The sequence below is a fragment of the Squalius cephalus genome, assembly GCF_949319135.1.
Source record: "Squalius cephalus genome assembly, chromosome: 25".
Classification (NCBI taxonomy): domain Eukaryota; kingdom Metazoa; phylum Chordata; class Actinopteri; order Cypriniformes; family Leuciscidae; genus Squalius; species Squalius cephalus.
Window position 1 is genome coordinate 12,063,373 of NC_137146.1, and position 16,665 is coordinate 12,080,037.

Consider the following 16,665-nt stretch of genomic DNA (forward strand, 5'->3'; position numbering starts at 1 on the left):
TTAAAAAAAGTATTTTTACTAGTGTATTGCATAACGATTAATATTAATGTTATGCCCAGTTGTCCACAAAAATAATGAAAAACGAAAAATAATGCAAATAGTATTTTTTTTTATTTAGAGGTTTAAAAGTCATACAATATAGAGCTCCAGAAAAAGATAAAATTTTCCAAAGAAAGGAGGAACAAAAAACATGCTTTTACTACAATGGAGAGGGCATGTCTCCCTGGGCATGCACTGAGTCAAGGCTTTTCCTGGGATCTGGTTCTGTAAGTCCTATACAATAACTTGTAGAACTAACCTTTTACACTCCCACATTGTATACGGGAAATAGGTGGTGGTCAGTGAACATCACTGAAATGTAACTGTTGCATTGTGGGAGGATTCATTTCTGCTGCGTTAACAAGTGAGAAGCTGGGATTTAAATTTAGAAACAGTCAGGCAGGTAATGAGTGGGGGGAAATGAAACTTCTTTCAAATAAAACAACAACAACAACTACTAAACTCTAATTTAAGTCCTGGTGGATTAAAAATTATTTGAGAACCACATCCACCATAAACAATGCAACCGTCAAGGCCTATAAAAAGCCATATCTTGCTATCTGAAGCTGTAACATCTCACGGGCAGCATCACTGTAAACCCCAGAAAAAGCCCAGACTCAATCCACAAATTAAAAAAAGAAAGAAAAAAGATGGGGATATTAAATAATGGGCTGAAAAACAAAACATTCACAAACAAGTGGAGTTTACTCCCCTTAACCTCCTCCATACTAAAACAGTACCACTCTCTTGTTCGAGGGGGCTCTACGCTCCATTTCCTCACTGGGTTAGCCTCAACACAGACTGAGGCGGCTGACATCACAAGGAGACATTGCATCACATGCAACCCTCCGACATTGCATATTGCCTGTATGGTGAAACAGGAGGTCTCAGCTACCTGCAGATCCCCTTGCCGCGTGTCCGAGGGCTCAGATGGCGGGGTGATTGAGTTCTGCGGATTCCAAGTGCCCCTAAGACGATTCAAACAATCCCTCCAAGGTTGCCAGCTGGTGCGTATCGAGTCATATTTTAAAAAGACTTTACCTCTTTTGTTCTATTGTTTTGTCCAAGCAAAGCGATGTCCCCTTATCTTAAACAAATCCAAAAAAAAAAAAAAATGCAAACAGTATGCTTTGAAAACAACCTTCACCGTGTCAGATCAATAAGAAGTCAGCAGCTTTTTGGAGCACTTATGAATTCTGCTTGAAAACCTCCATGTAATTTCAACTCTAAATGATGAAAACAAAAACAAAAAATTGAAGGGGGACTAAAGTTTTTGCACAATAAATGCAGCAAATACGTCATTGATTTTTTTCTGTCTAAAATGTCCTCTGAAGAAAGTGGTGAGTGTGTCAACCCTGGGGCATCTGTTACAGTTCCATTTGGGGAAGAAACCAATGTGGTGTTGCGCTTCGACCCCTAGTTGGCTTTCTGCAGCTCTCCTGCTGGGGGCGCACATGGGCTGCGCAGGCTTTTCTGAAGAACGTGGGCATCTGCCGGCTCTATCCTCTTGTAATAGTTCTTTTTTGTCTCAATGATCTCAAAGCCAAATTTCTGGTAGAAGTCAATTGCAGACTCATTGCTGATCTGCACATGACTGTGAAGACATGAAAGAGAAACCGAAACCATGTGACTTTAGTATGTAGAAGACTCTTTACATATTCAGTGATTCATTTTGCAGCAGACTTTACATAGTTACTCTCAAGTATCAACATTAAACATTATATGAATGAGACACAGATGGATGTTTCACAACAAATAAAGCACAAGACCGTTTTCAGACTCACAGGTAAATGTTGTCAAAAGTGCCATCCTTCTCACAAATGTTCAACACATGGTTCAGCATTTTTGTTCCTTCAAACAAACATGGCAAGATACATATCAGAAACTGGAAAATGTTCAAATAATAAAATTCAAACATCACTGCTCTAGTGGATTACACAAGTCAGGCATCGCTCAAAGACAATAATCTGATTATGCAACCATGCATTCAATCGCAGGGAATCTGACTCCTGAATGCCCTTTGAAATAACTGAGGACACACAAGCATCTAAAAACGGTCAGAAAACAAATCTTACCTATGCCAAGTCTGCGGTAAGGTGCTAGACAACCCAGTGTCATGATGTAGAGTCGCTTCTGGTTCTGAGAGTGATCCACTCTACAGCACACGGCACCAACTGCGATGTCGTTGAAATACGCTGGAGAAGGTTCAAATGGTTAGCGGGAATCTATTTACAATACAGTTTAAAAGTTTAAGCCAATACGATTTTAGAAATTAATCATTTTAGTCAGCAAGGACACATTAAATTGATCAAAAGTGGCAGTAAAGACATTTATAAATGTTACAAAAATCTTCTATTTCATATAAATGTTATTCTTTTGATTTGAACTTTTTATTTATCAGGCTTAAGTATGATGCTGAAAATTCAGCTTTGACATCACAGGACTAAATTTCATTTTAAAATATATTAAAATAGAAAAGAGTCATTTTAAATTGTAATAATATTTCACAATATTACCGCTTTCAATAATTACATCTTAATCAATAAAAATCTTACAAACCATAAACATTAGAACAGTAGTTTACATACAATGACAAAAGCATCATTAGGAAGTCACAGAAGCTTTGTTTCTTACCTAGCTTGGCGAGCTCTCCTACTTCAAGAACATCTTTGTAGAACTTGTCATTGTAGCTGACAGGGAAGATCACTTGGTTCAGACGCTTCAACTGTTTAATGTTGTGGGGTGTAACGTCCCCCAACTCGATCCGGCTACTAGAACAAAAGCAGAATGGTCAACTAGCTGTACACAAAAAAAACTAACTCCATTTCTCTACATGTCAGGAGAGCATTCAGTCTCATATATATATATATATTAGGGTGGTCCTTATCAAGTCCAATTTTTTTATTTTTTTGCAAAATGTTAGTGTCTTAACCTCTTAAACTGTTCCTTTTAACTTAAAAATTAGAAATATGCAAAAATGTTGACAAAAAATGATATTTAGAGGTAGCTCAATCATGTGGAAGATTGCTTATGTTAAGCTGTGCGGCGGTATTGTGATATGCAAGTAATATTAAAAGTTGCTGCAAATGAACTACATTTTATTGAAATCAAAGCAACACTGACATAACAACGACAACAATCTCAAAAAATGCACAAAGTTTTCAACAATCCCTCATTTCTGATGCTCAGCAGCCAGTGTTGACTTTTTGCAGTCTGGATAGATTCGCAGAGATCTTCCACCACATGAAGGAGAAACTGCAATTGTTCTTCAGAGTGTGTGAGATAGCCATTGTATTCTTGAATCAGAGCCACTCCTCTCTCGGTGTGATCATTGACTACTTTCATTGCATGGTTGCCTGTGCCTCCTGATAATCTGCTTGATTCGGCCAAAGTTCCAGGTCAATTTCAAGGAACGTAATGTAATTTTTTAAACCAAAAAATGTGCTCTAAACCCAAACAATAACCAAGGTGATCATCAATAGAAATATGTATTGATTCCACCAGGAAAGGTAAATCTGCTAAACCGGGTCATGGATGGATTAATTTGGATTTAGTTTCTACAACAAGTAAACTGAGATATGTATCTAAAATACATATTTAGGAATATATGGTATATATTTTTTGGGAATTTTACTAGCCAGGTACAATACCAAATCAAATGATCTGTTTTTAGGAAAATCATCAAAATCTCAGAAAGTTTAAAGCTATTGAGCTACCAGTAATTATTATGTTACTGCCATAAAAATTGGCATGCTGTATTGTCTTATATAAAGGAACAATTTGAAGGGTTAAGAGCATGACAATTGGAGACTTTAAAAATAAGGACCACCCTATCTATATCTATATATATATACACACACACAAATAGTAGCTAGCTATATGTATATAATTTTACCTATTATTACAGAACATTTAAATTTTCTTTTCTGTCATGTAACTCTCACTTAAATTTATAACACAAATATATATTTTTTCCTAGTGTTAATCCCGCTTATTCGCAAGGTCTGCTTCATCGGGAATTATCCGCGCGCACACACACACGCACACATTGGATTTGGCACAGGTTTTACACCGGATGTCCTTCCTGATGCAACCCAGGGACACACACGCTCCTACAGTCAATTTGGCATATCCAATCCACATAACCTGCATGTCTTTGGACTGTGAGGGGAAACTGAAGCACCCGGAGGAAACCCACACTGACACGTGGAGAACGTGCAAACTCCACACAGAAAGAACTCCTGGCTCAGCCGGGGTTCAAACCGGGGACCTTCTTAATATGAGGCAGCAGTGCTACCCACTGAGCCAAAATGTAAAACACCAATAACAGTGTTAAATCTTCAACAGATCTCAAATTATGAACTTTGCATACTCTATCATGTTTTGATGCCTTAAGCGACTGATTTGTTTTATTTAGCGTTTTATTTTTAATTTATTACGATTTTTTTTTTTTTTACAGTATAGAATGTTCAGCCCAGTCCGAATTGCTTTCACATTCATGCAAATCACGCCACAGTTCCAGCACAACCACATGACAGCTGTCACCGATTTTTCATGTGAACCGTGCCCCGTTTCGAACTAAACTGCCAGTGTGAAAGCATCCTTAGTATCAGTGTGTCTCTTTTTACTTTTTTTTTTTTATTGGTGCCATCCAAACAGTGCACCCACCAAAAATCAACACTTTAGTTTAGGGTTCAATGCTCACTATGAGCTAGTTGTTTATTAGCATGCATATTAGCTGTTCATTAGTACTTATTAAGCTCATATTAATGCCTTAATCTGCATGACGATATTCTACATCCCTTAATTCTACCCAATACTTAAACTTAACAACCTTACTATTAACAAGCAGTAATTATTGAGGCAAAAGTCATATTTAAAGAAATAGTTCACTTAAAAATGAAAATGATGTCATCATTTACTCACCCTCAAGTTGTTTTAAACCTGTATGAATTTCTTTCTTCTGCTGAACACAAAAGATGATATTTTGAAGAATGTCGGTAACCAGACAGTTGATGGACCCCATTGACTTCCATAGTAGGAAAAAAAAAATACTATGGAAGTCAATGGGGTCCATCAACTGTATGGTTACCGACATTCTTCAAAATATCTTCTTTTGTGTTCAACAGATTTGAAACAACTTGAAGGTAAGTAAATGATGACAGAAATTTCATTTTTAAGTGAACTATTCCTGTAATAGTTAGTTAATTGTGAGAATTTGACCCTAAACTAAAGTCTGACCAAAATGTATTGGGCCAATGTATGATCACTGTAAACCAGCAGTGTATAAAGCAGGTATTTATAGGAAGGCAGCATGCTGAAGCCCAGCACCAACACAACAGCTGCTGGTCACATGCTTAGCGCTGCCACTTGAACGACCAGTATGAGGTGACAGGAGAAAAACATGGATACTAAATATGTAACCCATATTTAGTGTCCATGTTTTCCTCATACTGGTGGATGACCATTACTATCACAAAACAAAACCTTGTGATTCCCAAACATCACATCAAAAGTGCACTGGTTTCAAATAGTAAGCTTGAGTGAAGATAAAGTCTCTCATTTTGTCGCTAAGCAAGAATGACAGTTCATTCAAATACTATCAAATCACCTTCTAAACATAATCTGGGACTGTTATAGCTATGGTCAACCTTGTTCGTGGAGGCTCCCTTAAAAATACACATTTTTGGATGTTTTTCTAATCAAACACACCTGATTCTCATCGGCTCCATAGCAGAGACCTGTAATGGGTGTGTCAGATATGTGTGTAAGTTACTGTTGGAGGCCCTCCAAGAACAGGGTTGGGGTACCACTGTATTTAAGATGTGCATGTAAAAATAAAATAAAAAGTGACACTTAAAATGAAAAAGTATTTAAAGAGAATTAGAAAGGCAATGTCACTAATTTTCTTTATACATGATCAAAGCATCACTTAAGTTAAACTATCATGCCGCAACATTATATATTTATTACAATAATTTCATCCACCAAAATTAAAGTAACAGCCTTCATTAAGTGATTAAAACCCTCTAAACGTGTTCTGTCATTTTCAAAGAGGATATGCTATGTGGCTAAGCTCACTCCATCACGTGTGTCACATCTCTCAATTTTTACATCAAAATATTCACATATATGAAAGAAATCAACATGACAACAAGCTTTAATGTCAAACTAACGGCCTCAGGATCCACGAGAGCTTATTTCAGAGGAATATTTAAGCGTGGCTGGCTAACCAAGATAGCAACTTGAAGACTGACTCAACATTTTCGGATTTAGATTCGACACACGATCCAGTTTGGCACGGACTTAACTCGTGCCATTTGTACTGGCATTTTGATAAATCTGACGCTAGATTATATAAGGGATTTTTAAGGCGTTTTCGGACAACTGGTGAAAAAGGTAAGGCAATGACTAAAGGCTGGGTGTGAAAATGCGGCGCAAATATTTCTTCTCCACATTAAGCGCGCAGAGAGCTAGCAGCTAGCATTAGACCAACTCCACTGCCCCCCTACTGGAAAAAAGAGAGAATAGAGGGGAAAACTTTACTTGAAATGAATAGACTCTTCTTAGCTGTTTACTCACCCTTTCATGTTGAAGAAAACACGTTTGTTGTGAGGGATACAGGGGCAGTTGGCGGTATTTGGCAGTCTAAAGGGGAATTTGGGCAGAGTTTGGGATGTGATCCCCTCCACATGTATGCTGCTAGCACACTAGCTAAGCAGTCCGCATTTGCCTCTGTGCTGTGGCCGAGGGTTGCCAGATCTTTGCGAATAAATCGCCGCAAACAATTTAAATCAGGATAAGGACCAAATTAAACGATTTTATAGTTGTTTTGAAATATTCCTAATTTACTATAACAGTTAATGTAATGTAGATGGATATGAGCACGCGTTTAATCGTTGGAAATTCACTTACGATCTCACATCAGTGACTAGTCGAAACAGAGGATTTGGCAACGCTAGTTCTGGGAGGCTGCTGCTGTCAACTTTCACCACTGACAACAAGCGACAGGAAACAGAAAAACGGGAAATTACGTTTAGGTAATTTTGTGCCCTGAAAATACAAGTCCCGCCTTATTATTTTAATCCAAAGAAAATAATGTATCGACCAAATAAAATGTTTCTTAAGGCAAGACACCCCAGGTGAATATGGTTAAAAAAAACTAACTAATAGATATCACCATTATACTTCCCCAGTTGATTCATTACATTAAGAATAGGAAAAATACACACATTAATAAGATCATGTGTTAAAAAAAGAACTTGAAGGAAACATTTTACTGTTTATATTTGAACTCTAGTCAAGGTGACTTTTACATTTAAAATAATTTTTATTACAGTATTACTAGGTGAAAACTACCTCAAAAGTATGGATACATCCAAGAGGTCGAGGTTTGACTAGCATGGCCTTGTTAGACCTGGTGTTAGATGCCATAACCACACCATCTGGATGCAAAGAAAGAGCATATCCTTCACTATTGACGGCCATCAGGATTGTTAAGGGTTTGGGACTGTGACACAAAAGTCTTTAAAAATCAACAACTTTAGATTAGTGTTATGTTTAAAATGTCTTTAGATGAGGGAGATGAAGGTTAACCGTGCACTTCAGTTTCTTTTTGCAGGATAGTCACAGACCGAAACCTTTAAAGGTGGACAAATCTAAGTGTTGTAATGTGCGACTGGCTCCCAAGGTTTCTTTCTCTATTCTGTCACCGATGGAGTTTGGGTGTTGCAGTGATGTTCGTCATTCTGTAAGTTTCTCCCATCTTATATCATCATGGAGCTCAACCAGAGTGACCATCAGCTTCTTGGTCACCACTCTAACCCAGGCCTGTCTCCATCGATTGCTCAGTTTGACCAGGAGGCCAGCTCTAGGAAGAGTCCTGGTTGTTCGAAACATCTTCCATTAAATATTGTGGAGACACCATGCTTCTGTGAACTTTTAATGCAGCAGATTTTTTTGTAGTCTTCCCCAACTCTACAGGCTGTTTGTTTGACCTCATGGCCTGGTTTTTGCTCCTTTTATTGACAGGTGTGTAGTGTGTGCCTTTTCATGAAATTGCCAAAGTGTAAATCCAGTTGAAGTGTAGAAACATCTCAGATGATCCAGTGAAACTGGAATGCTCATGAGCTACATTTAAAGTGTCCCAGAAAAGGCTACTTATGCCATGTAATTACTTCAGTTTTTTATTTTTAATAAATTCGCAAAGGTATCACAAATCTGTTTTTTGCTTTGTCATTATGTGGTGTTGAGTGTAGATTTATGTGGAAAAAGTTCATTTAAAGCAGTTTAGCATAAGGCTGCAACATTAAATTTGGGGAAAAATGTAAGGGGTGTGAATACCTTCGCAACGCACTCTACGTAATAAATTAACAACCAGATTTCACATAAGACGAATATAATAGTGATAATGTGAGAATATCATGTACCAAATACCTCATAATAGCATTCATATTTAAGTAATACTTAAGTGTTACAGTAAATCTAGTTGAATTACGTTGACTTATACTGTTTGGATGTTCAGGAATTAGCCTAGACTTTTCAGCCTTGTGATCCCTTAAAATAAAATCCACAGAGAAGGAGATCTGGTTTTGTGTGTTATGATACTGCATTAACTGCATGGTTGCACACAACTCCACAATCATTATGACTGACTTTTTTGAATGTGTAGTACACATTTATATATTATATAATTATATTTTTGTTATTTTGAGACTTACGTATAGTATACCCTCTTTGCCCTGTGTCTCTCTTTTCCAAATAACTCCATTTGAATCTAGACAAAACCAACCAAAGCAAAAAATAAACAGCATATAGGCTATTATTTTTAAGTTTTATTTTGACTGTTTTTATGTAAAAATATTTTTCTTACAATTTGATTAATTATTATCTTTTCACCAGTTTACGAACCATTTTGCTGTTCCTATAACACAAACCCCTGTTTGAGAAAGCCTGACTTAATGCACTTCACGTTGTTGATAACAAAGTGTTGAATAAAAAAAAAAAAAATTCTATTCAAAACAATGTGATTAATGAGTTAGGTCAAAAGTAATAAAAAAGTGACCAGATTATATTACCTAAAAACTGTGTAATTTAATAGACACTGTATTACTATAATTTCATCATATATAGGCTAATTTGTATTCAATAATGAGCAAAAATCTACAGAAAAGTGGACCTTGAGTGCCAGAGTTGATATATGCCATATGTCTCAAGTAAAGATTTGTGCCAAGAAAAATGATCCCTGAAAAGATTTAACATTTTGCTTGAACACTATTGTGTTAGTTTCTGATTTCTTGCATAGTCTAAAGAAAACAGTGAGAAAACGGAGAAATGTATTAATAAGAGAAACCGCTTTGTTTACTTTGATTGCTGGATTCAAGTGAAGAATTCCTTTAGAAATAAAATGATGTACATTTGTGACCCAGAGAACAATAGAAAGCAACGGCGCACACAGTAGGGGGCGATGTGAAGTTTAAAGCAAAGACTCTTCACTCTGCAGAGGGAGAACGGGCCGTGACGTCAGCACTCAACTGAATGAAGTCAAGTCAGCTGACTTTTCTCGTTTCTCTCGTCTCATCTCTCACCAAAGGATCTGGACACAGGACCGTCTCATTATCTGAGGTATTTTTGGAAATTACTATCATTTTTTTTTTAGTGCTGAGACCGTATTATACCGTACGTATTAGGTTAATCAAGCTGAAAATATGATTATAAGATTTTTTTTCCTTAGATTTTCTTTGTCGTTTATTTATTCTTTAATAACCATTATTTAACAGTTTATTGTGCTGTTGTGTACACTGTGTCGCTGAATCACTGTTCGCTTCGGATCTGCGCGCGCCTCAGTCATCTCTCGTGACATGTTTATTTTCCCCTGCAGCACTGGGAAATATCCCACTTGAATGCTAAACAAATTGTAGGGGATTTCAATATATCATCTGGATAGATTTCCTCACGGGTTTCCGAATATCAAGATTTTCAAGAGAAAAAAAATACCTTCGATTTTCAGCAAAGGTCAAATCGTATCAGCAGCATCGTGATCATGTGATCATGCAGCATCTCTTCGCAGCGCAATCTCCATTGCAACAAACACAAGCATTAAAATGTTTATAGAATATTAATATACTTTAATATTTAATCTTCAAATCTTTATCTCTGCAGAGGTTTTTTGTTTTTGACTATGAGACAACCACTGTCTGCTGTTCTCTCTCTCTCCAGTCAACAACAGCATGTTTGCAGACCACATGTCCTTAAGGAATTTTCTTTTTTCTTTACTGACAGTACTTTACTATTATTATTTCATGATTTCAAAAGTCAGCTCTGTCTGTTTTATTTTATTTTTTTATCCTATTTATTATGTAGGATTGTTGCTCAAATTCATAGTTGTTCCCCTCGATGTTGGGCTCATATATGCTGTGAATGCTGTAGAGAACATGCTTCATACTAAATGGATCATTCGTCCCCAATAATCCCAGATGTCATAGAAGCATCATGTGATTATAAATTCACAAAAACCTGGAAGTTCAACTGGTTCCTCTTGAGGCGTTTAATAACAGGAATAGATGGTTATTTTTATGAATAAATGTGTCAGTGCAATGCATTATTTTTATAGACCATTTAAGGTGTTTAGTTGTAGTTCTCAAATTAAAAAGGATTTGTTCAGTTTGTCCAAATATGGCACAACAAAACACAATTTTTCCAGATTTGCTCAACTGTCTATTTTCCCCACTTCCTCGCCTGGTTTCTTTTACAGTCAGTGTCATGTGCTCTTGGTCATGTGACGCTGTTACATGTTTTGTCTCACAGTATGCCTATATAAATGTTGCTTGTATAAATATAAATGGGCTTTTTACACAGGATAACATAAATACTGCAAATTATTCTGATATAAATATGTAAAAAGATGACGGAAAAAATTAAGAAAGTAATGAAATAATCCAGATAGTAATCTCTATAATTACACTGATTTTTCAATTTATATTTTGTTATTGTATTTTTATTTATTTAAATTTTGAATTTTTTTTTGTGTTAGACACACTCAAAATGGATTTCTCCAAGCTGCCCAAGATCCAAGATGAGGAGCGGGAGGGACAATTTGGATATGTGCATGGTGTATCTGGACCTGGTTAGTAGAAATTCAGATGTCTTAAATTGTATTTTATTTAGTTTTATTTGTATTATTATGTCACGACTAAACAGAGCTTTATTGTATTTAATTTTTTATTATTGTTAAACTGTCCATAAGTCATTTTGAAGGTTCCATTTATTGTTACTGACTCTCTAATTGTGTTGTAGTGGTGACGGCCTCCAGTATGGCAGGAGCTGCCATGTACGAGCTGGTGCGAGTGGGTCACTGTGAGCTTGTGGGAGAGATCATCAGGCTGGAGGGTGACATGGCCACCATCCAGGTCTATGAAGAGACATGTATCCTATTCCTATTCCTACCTTATTAAAGGACACACTTTCTACGGTTGCTGTTATGCGGTGTGTAGAATCTATTATATAGTTTATTTGTTTTCCTGAGCTTTCATCAGCTGGTGTTTCCGTTGGTGACCCTGTCCTGCGCACAGGGAAACCTCTCTCTGTGGAGTTAGGACCAGGAATCATGGGTTCAATCTTTGATGGTATTCAGCGTCCCCTCAAAGACATCAATGACCTCACTCAAAGTATCTACATTCCCAGAGGAGTCAACATTGGTGCCCTTAACCGTGATCTCAAATGGGAGTTCACTCCAATCAAGAGCTTGCGTGTAAGTGAATGATTAGTTTTAGTTTTAAGTTAAGGTACTGAATTATGGAGGCATCACAATATTATGATGTGAAATATGAAAAACAAATGTACTTTACTAACATTATTAGTGGACCTCAAGGAAAAATATGAAATTACCACTTTAAAATTGCTCCAACAGGTGCTGTCAGGTGATCAATCAAATCAAATGTTTGAGTGATTTGAAGCTGTTTCTGTGTCCATCACAGGTTGGCAGTCACATCACCGGAGGTGACATCTATGGAATGGTGTTTGAAAACTCTCTTATTAAACACAAAATAATGTTACCACCAAAAAGCAGAGGAACTGTCTCGTATGTGGCTCCACCTGGAAACTATGATGTCTCGGTGAGCCTAGTAACAGGTTAAGTTTGTGAAGAACAGTAAAATGTTAATTATTTGGAAATGGAAGTCAATGTGCTTGTGTGTGTTTGTCAGGATGTGGTGTTGGAGTTGGAGTTTGAGGGAGTGAAAGAGAAGTTCACCATGGTGCAAGTGTGGCCCGTGCGTCAGGTCCGGCCTGTCACTGAGAAGCTTCCTGCAAATCACCCTCTGCTGACTGGTCAGCGAGTACTGGACGCCCTTTTTCCGTGAGTCATGTTGTATAAAATAATTAAATAATAAATGTTAATATTTCCATAATTTTCAAAAATAGACTAAATTTTCAAATGACAAAAATGGACAAATCATGGATCTAGCCTATTTTTCTCAATTACAATAATGAAAGACTTCATAAATGTCTAAATAATAAATGTCATAAATGACTACAGAAATGGGAGTGGTTAAATAATTGGTTTAAATAATTAAGTACAGTAGAAGTTTTGGTTCAACAGATCTTTTAGTTTTCCCTGTTTGATTCGACAGATGTGTGCAGGGAGGAACCACAGCCATCCCTGGTGCTTTCGGTTGTGGTAAAACTGTGATCTCTCAGTCCCTGTCTAAGTACTCCAACAGTGATGTCATCATCTACGTGGGCTGTGGGGAGCGCGGTAATGAAATGTCTGAAGTACTCCGAGATTTCCCTGAGGTGAGTAGCATCAGTTATTATTGAACCAACAGCACATAAACTGTAATAGAAGGTTCAGTATAGTTGATTGACAGTTCTCTTGTCCTATAGCTGACTATGGAGGTGGATGGTAAGGTGGAGAGCATCATGAAGAGAACGGGCTTGGTTGCCAACACATCCAACATGCCCGTGGCTGCCAGAGAAGCTTCTATTTACACAGGTTTGTAGAATATTTGATATAGAAATAATGTGCACTTTAAATATAGCTGCTGTGTTCTCATCATTTATGGGTGTTTATTCCATCTAGGAATCACGCTGTCTGAGTATTTCAGAGATATGGGCTACAATGTGAGCATGATGGCTGACTCCACCTCTCGATGGGCAGAGGCTCTGAGGGAGATCTCTGGTCGTCTGGCTGAGATGCCTGCTGGTACGTGTGCTGTGACCATCTCAGCCACCACGGAAAATATTATAAATCATAAACTAAATTTGTGTTTGTGTGTGCTCTCATTCACAGATAGCGGTTATCCTGCCTATCTCGGAGCACGTCTGGCCTCATTTTATGAGCGCGCCGGCCGAGTTAAATGTCTTGGTAACCCAGAGAGAGAGGGCAGTGTGAGCATTGTGGGAGCGTAAGTACTTGATTCCATGCTTTTTCTTCTTCATTTGCTTTTTTACTTTGGTAAAGTTTTTCTTTTTCTTTTATATTTGATATATTTTTAACAAAATATGTTACTGTTAATATGCTCCATCTTTTGTTTTAATTGCAGTGTGTCTCCCCCTGGTGGAGATTTCTCAGATCCTGTGACTTCTGCTACGCTTGGTATTGTGCAAGTAAGTGAAGATTCTAGATTTTCTTCTCATTGCTCTCTTAATACTTGCTTATGGTGGAAACAAAAACCCGTCTCAAAGTTCATATTATTTCTTATTCTGTCTTTCAGGTGTTTTGGGGTCTGGATAAAAAGCTGGCTCAGAGAAAGCACTTCCCTTCAGTGAACTGGCTCATTAGTTACAGCAAGTACACAAGAGCTCTGGATGAGTACTACGACAAGCACTTCCCTGAATTTGTGCCACTGCGTACCAAAGCCAAAGAGATCCTGCAGGAAGAGGAGGACTTGGCTGAGATTGTGCAGCTTGTGGGGAAGGTGAGTTTGTGGGTTCATGTGTGTTTACTGTTTGTACACATCGCTTACACTTGATTGATTTTGTAGTATTATTATGTAGTAGGGCTGCACCATATTGGAAAAAAAATTACATTGCGATATTTTTTTCCCAACGATATATATTGCGATATTGCGAGCCATCCAGGCTAAAGTCAATAATTACCATTCCATGATATTAATAATTTCACTAATAAGCATGCTTCATTACAAGTGACAAAAAGGCCACTTAATATTTTATTCCAAAATTAGAACATATTTCTGTCAGAATTCGGTGAACGTTCTACGCAATCCGTGGTGGTGCTCTTAACAGATGTTTGTTGTTCATTAGGCTATAATTTCTCAAAATAAGTAAAAAAAAATATATTATTCTCTCTCTCTCTCTCTAGAGAGAGATATAGATAAATTTCTATTATTATTTTTTTTTTATTATTATTTTTTAGGTGTGCGAGTAGGCTACCTTATACGCTGAGTTTCAGTTCATGGATGATAGCTTAAGCTCCAGTTCAGGCGCTGGCGCCTCCGTGTCGTGATTATGTCTGCTATATTTACTTTTTATTTATTAAATCCAGGAAACTGGATAATGAAACACTGATTAGAATTAAGATACAATTAATACAAAATGAAATTCGTTTTAAAGAAAGGCTTTGTGCTTTCTGTTTGAGGTCTCTGTGAAAGTTTTAAAGCAGTCTTTTAGTGCCGCTTTCATAACGGTTGCGTCCGTAATTCAGAACTGTCACGTAACATTGTTTTTTCCTCATAAATACGAACACGAAAAATAAAAGACTTTTTAAAAAAGACAACCATCCACAACTTTATAACACTCCAGCAAAGCACCTCTTTTTGGTCAACATCCTCCTTTTTGTAGACGAAATAGTCCCAAATAGCTGATTTTGACTGATGCTCTTCGTTCGTCGCCCATTTTTAGCTATAGGATTGCCAGTGAACATTGGCTGTGAGCGCGGTGAGCTGCGGCACAGCGAACCAATCACTGTGCAGGCACGCGGAACGTGCAAATGTCACCGCAGCAACAAGCCATACAACAAACTCATGTTTACTGTGTGCTACCCAGGTGCTACCGTTCTCTTAATACACTATGGGTGTTACTACCCTTCACATCGCATGTTCCGGCGATGTGACTATCGCTCATTCGCACATCGCGATGTCGATGTTAAAACAGAATATCGTTCAGCCCTATTATGTACCGGTAGTATTATTATTAAGTCAGTTAAATTGGAACATACAACACATGTTATTTATATTATAGGCATCATTGGCTGAAACTGATAAGATCACACTGGAAGTTGCCAAATTGATCAAGGATGATTTCCTCCAGCAAAATGGATACACACCTTATGACAGGTAGTGAACACATGCTTGTGATGTGTATAAGCTGATGATTATTTAGCTTTGTCGCATTCGGGTTAATGGGATAGTGTGGAACTAAAACATTCGATTTCATTTTCAGGTTCTGTCCGTTCTATAAGACGGTAGGTATCTTGTCCAACATGATTGCGTTCTATGATATGGCACGTCATGCCGTAGAAACCACTGCACAGAGCGACAATAAGATCACCTGGTCCATGATCCGGGAGCACATGGGAGAAATTCTCTACAGGATCAGTGCCATGAAATTTAAGGTACATGATGTAAACACTGATTGTTTTTGAGCCGTCCCAGATGAAATGAATCACACCTTAAATGTGTCCAAATAGTCTGTGCCACTTGATTTATTAGAACTTCCATTATCTTGGTTTGTCAATAGTTTGGTTCCTCTTTTATGCTGATTATTCACAAGTATCAGGAACAAGCCAAACAGTGCAATTTAATCATATTGCATGCCAGAGGTTGAATATTATCTGTACGTTTTTTTTTTTTAAGCTGAAGTGATTTATTTGAAAATATTAAAATTATTTTAAATAATTTTTAATATATTTTTAAAATTTTACAATTATTTGAAAATACTTTCTGCTATCCAAGCTTAACATGCTTTCAACTATAAGTAAACCATTAGTTTGGACTGTTAGAGAAACCACTATGAAAGAGTCATTATTTTGTTGAATAATTGTAATTGTTTATAAAACATAAAAACAAGATTCAATTTAAAAGACTTTTTCTTTCTATATATTTAAATGGTTTTATTTTAGTTAAAACTTTTTTCATTATATTCCATTTTCAAGATGTTTTTTAAAGTCTGTAACTGCATTTCAGGACCCTGTGAAAGAGGGTGAGGAGAAGATCAAAGCTGATTACGGCCAACTCCATGAAGACATGCAGAACTCCTTCCGTACACTGGAAGAATAAAAAAAGAGTCTTGTCTTAGCCATCATTCTCAGGGCAGGGCAGCAGAAACCACCAATCCCCCCACCCCATTCGCACAACACACCCACAGTCAGTGTCCCTTTTCTCTGTCTAATACATTCCACTGCTTTACATTCATCGTGTGGTGTTATAGATGCTCCATTGTTCTTGAGGTACCGCCCAATACCTTTTGTTTGTTTGTGTGTGTGTGTGTGTGTGTGTGTGTGCGCGCGCATTTGTGTATATGTGCAATCTGTATTTTCCTCTTTAAATCTTCTGCTCTGCCCAAGTTCTTCTTTATATATTACCATCCTCTCCATAGATATAGATGTTATTAAATCATTTGATGTAATTATTGTTATATTTGTATCTGTACAGAAGATTGAAAGACATG

General features: G+C 37.2%; 2 protein-coding genes across 4 annotated transcripts; one reads left to right on the forward strand and one right to left on the reverse strand.

Annotated features, from left to right (window-relative positions):
- Nucleotides 1-92: 92 nt before the first annotated feature.
- Nucleotides 93-7,048, reverse strand: naa50 (N-alpha-acetyltransferase 50, NatE catalytic subunit). 2 transcript variants are annotated; one of them, XM_079863652.1, is made up of 5 exons: nucleotides 6,622-7,048; nucleotides 2,674-2,810; nucleotides 2,115-2,234; nucleotides 1,824-1,890; nucleotides 93-1,633 (listed from the first exon to the last, which is right to left on the reverse strand). In XM_079863652.1, exons 1-5 carry the CDS (start codon nucleotides 6,627-6,629, stop codon nucleotides 1,456-1,458), a joined length of 510 nt encoding a protein of 169 aa, XP_079719778.1. In that variant the 5' UTR covers nucleotides 6,630-7,048; the 3' UTR covers nucleotides 93-1,455. The 2 variants fall into 2 exon arrangements, with proteins under 2 accessions (XP_079719778.1, XP_079719779.1); XM_079863653.1 differs by having other exon boundaries at nucleotides 2,674-2,807; nucleotides 6,622-6,776.
- A 2,493-nt stretch (nucleotides 7,049-9,541) lies between these two features.
- Nucleotides 9,542-16,641, forward strand: atp6v1ab (ATPase H+ transporting V1 subunit Ab). Of its 2 annotated transcripts, XM_079863651.1 has the most exons (15): nucleotides 9,542-9,663; nucleotides 11,072-11,164; nucleotides 11,335-11,463; nucleotides 11,574-11,788; nucleotides 12,015-12,152; nucleotides 12,243-12,394; nucleotides 12,669-12,831; nucleotides 12,922-13,030; nucleotides 13,118-13,240; nucleotides 13,328-13,442; nucleotides 13,581-13,644; nucleotides 13,752-13,955; nucleotides 15,238-15,332; nucleotides 15,439-15,610; nucleotides 16,182-16,641. In XM_079863651.1, exons 2-15 carry the CDS (start codon nucleotides 11,083-11,085, stop codon nucleotides 16,272-16,274), a joined length of 1,854 nt encoding a protein of 617 aa, XP_079719777.1. In that variant the 5' UTR covers nucleotides 9,542-9,663; nucleotides 11,072-11,082; the 3' UTR covers nucleotides 16,275-16,641. The 2 variants fall into 2 exon arrangements, with proteins under 2 accessions (XP_079719777.1, XP_079719776.1); XM_079863650.1 differs by having other exon boundaries at nucleotides 9,567-9,663; nucleotides 13,118-13,442.
- The last annotated feature ends 24 nt before the right edge of the window (nucleotides 16,642-16,665 follow it).

Excerpts from the sequence above, each read along its gene's own strand:
- atp6v1ab (XM_079863650.1), top strand. The coding sequence starts at position 11,083 with ATGGATTTCTCCAAGCTGCCCAAGATCCAAGATGAGGAGCGGGAGGGA. Across the intron at positions 11,789-12,014 it reads CTCCAATCAAGAGCTTGCGT|GTTGGCAGTCACATCACCGG; the intron begins GTAAGTGAATGA and ends TGTCCATCACAG. Across the intron at positions 13,645-13,751 it reads CTACGCTTGGTATTGTGCAA|GTGTTTTGGGGTCTGGATAA; the intron begins GTAAGTGAAGAT and ends TCTGTCTTTCAG.
- naa50 (XM_079863652.1), bottom strand. Across the intron at positions 2,235-2,673 it reads AGGAGAGCTCGCCAAGCTAG|CGTATTTCAACGACATCGCA; the intron begins GTAAGAAACAAA and ends AACCTTCTCCAG. Across the intron at positions 1,634-1,823 it reads ACTTTTGACAACATTTACCT|TCATGTGCAGATCAGCAATG; the intron begins GTGAGTCTGAAA and ends ATGTCTTCACAG.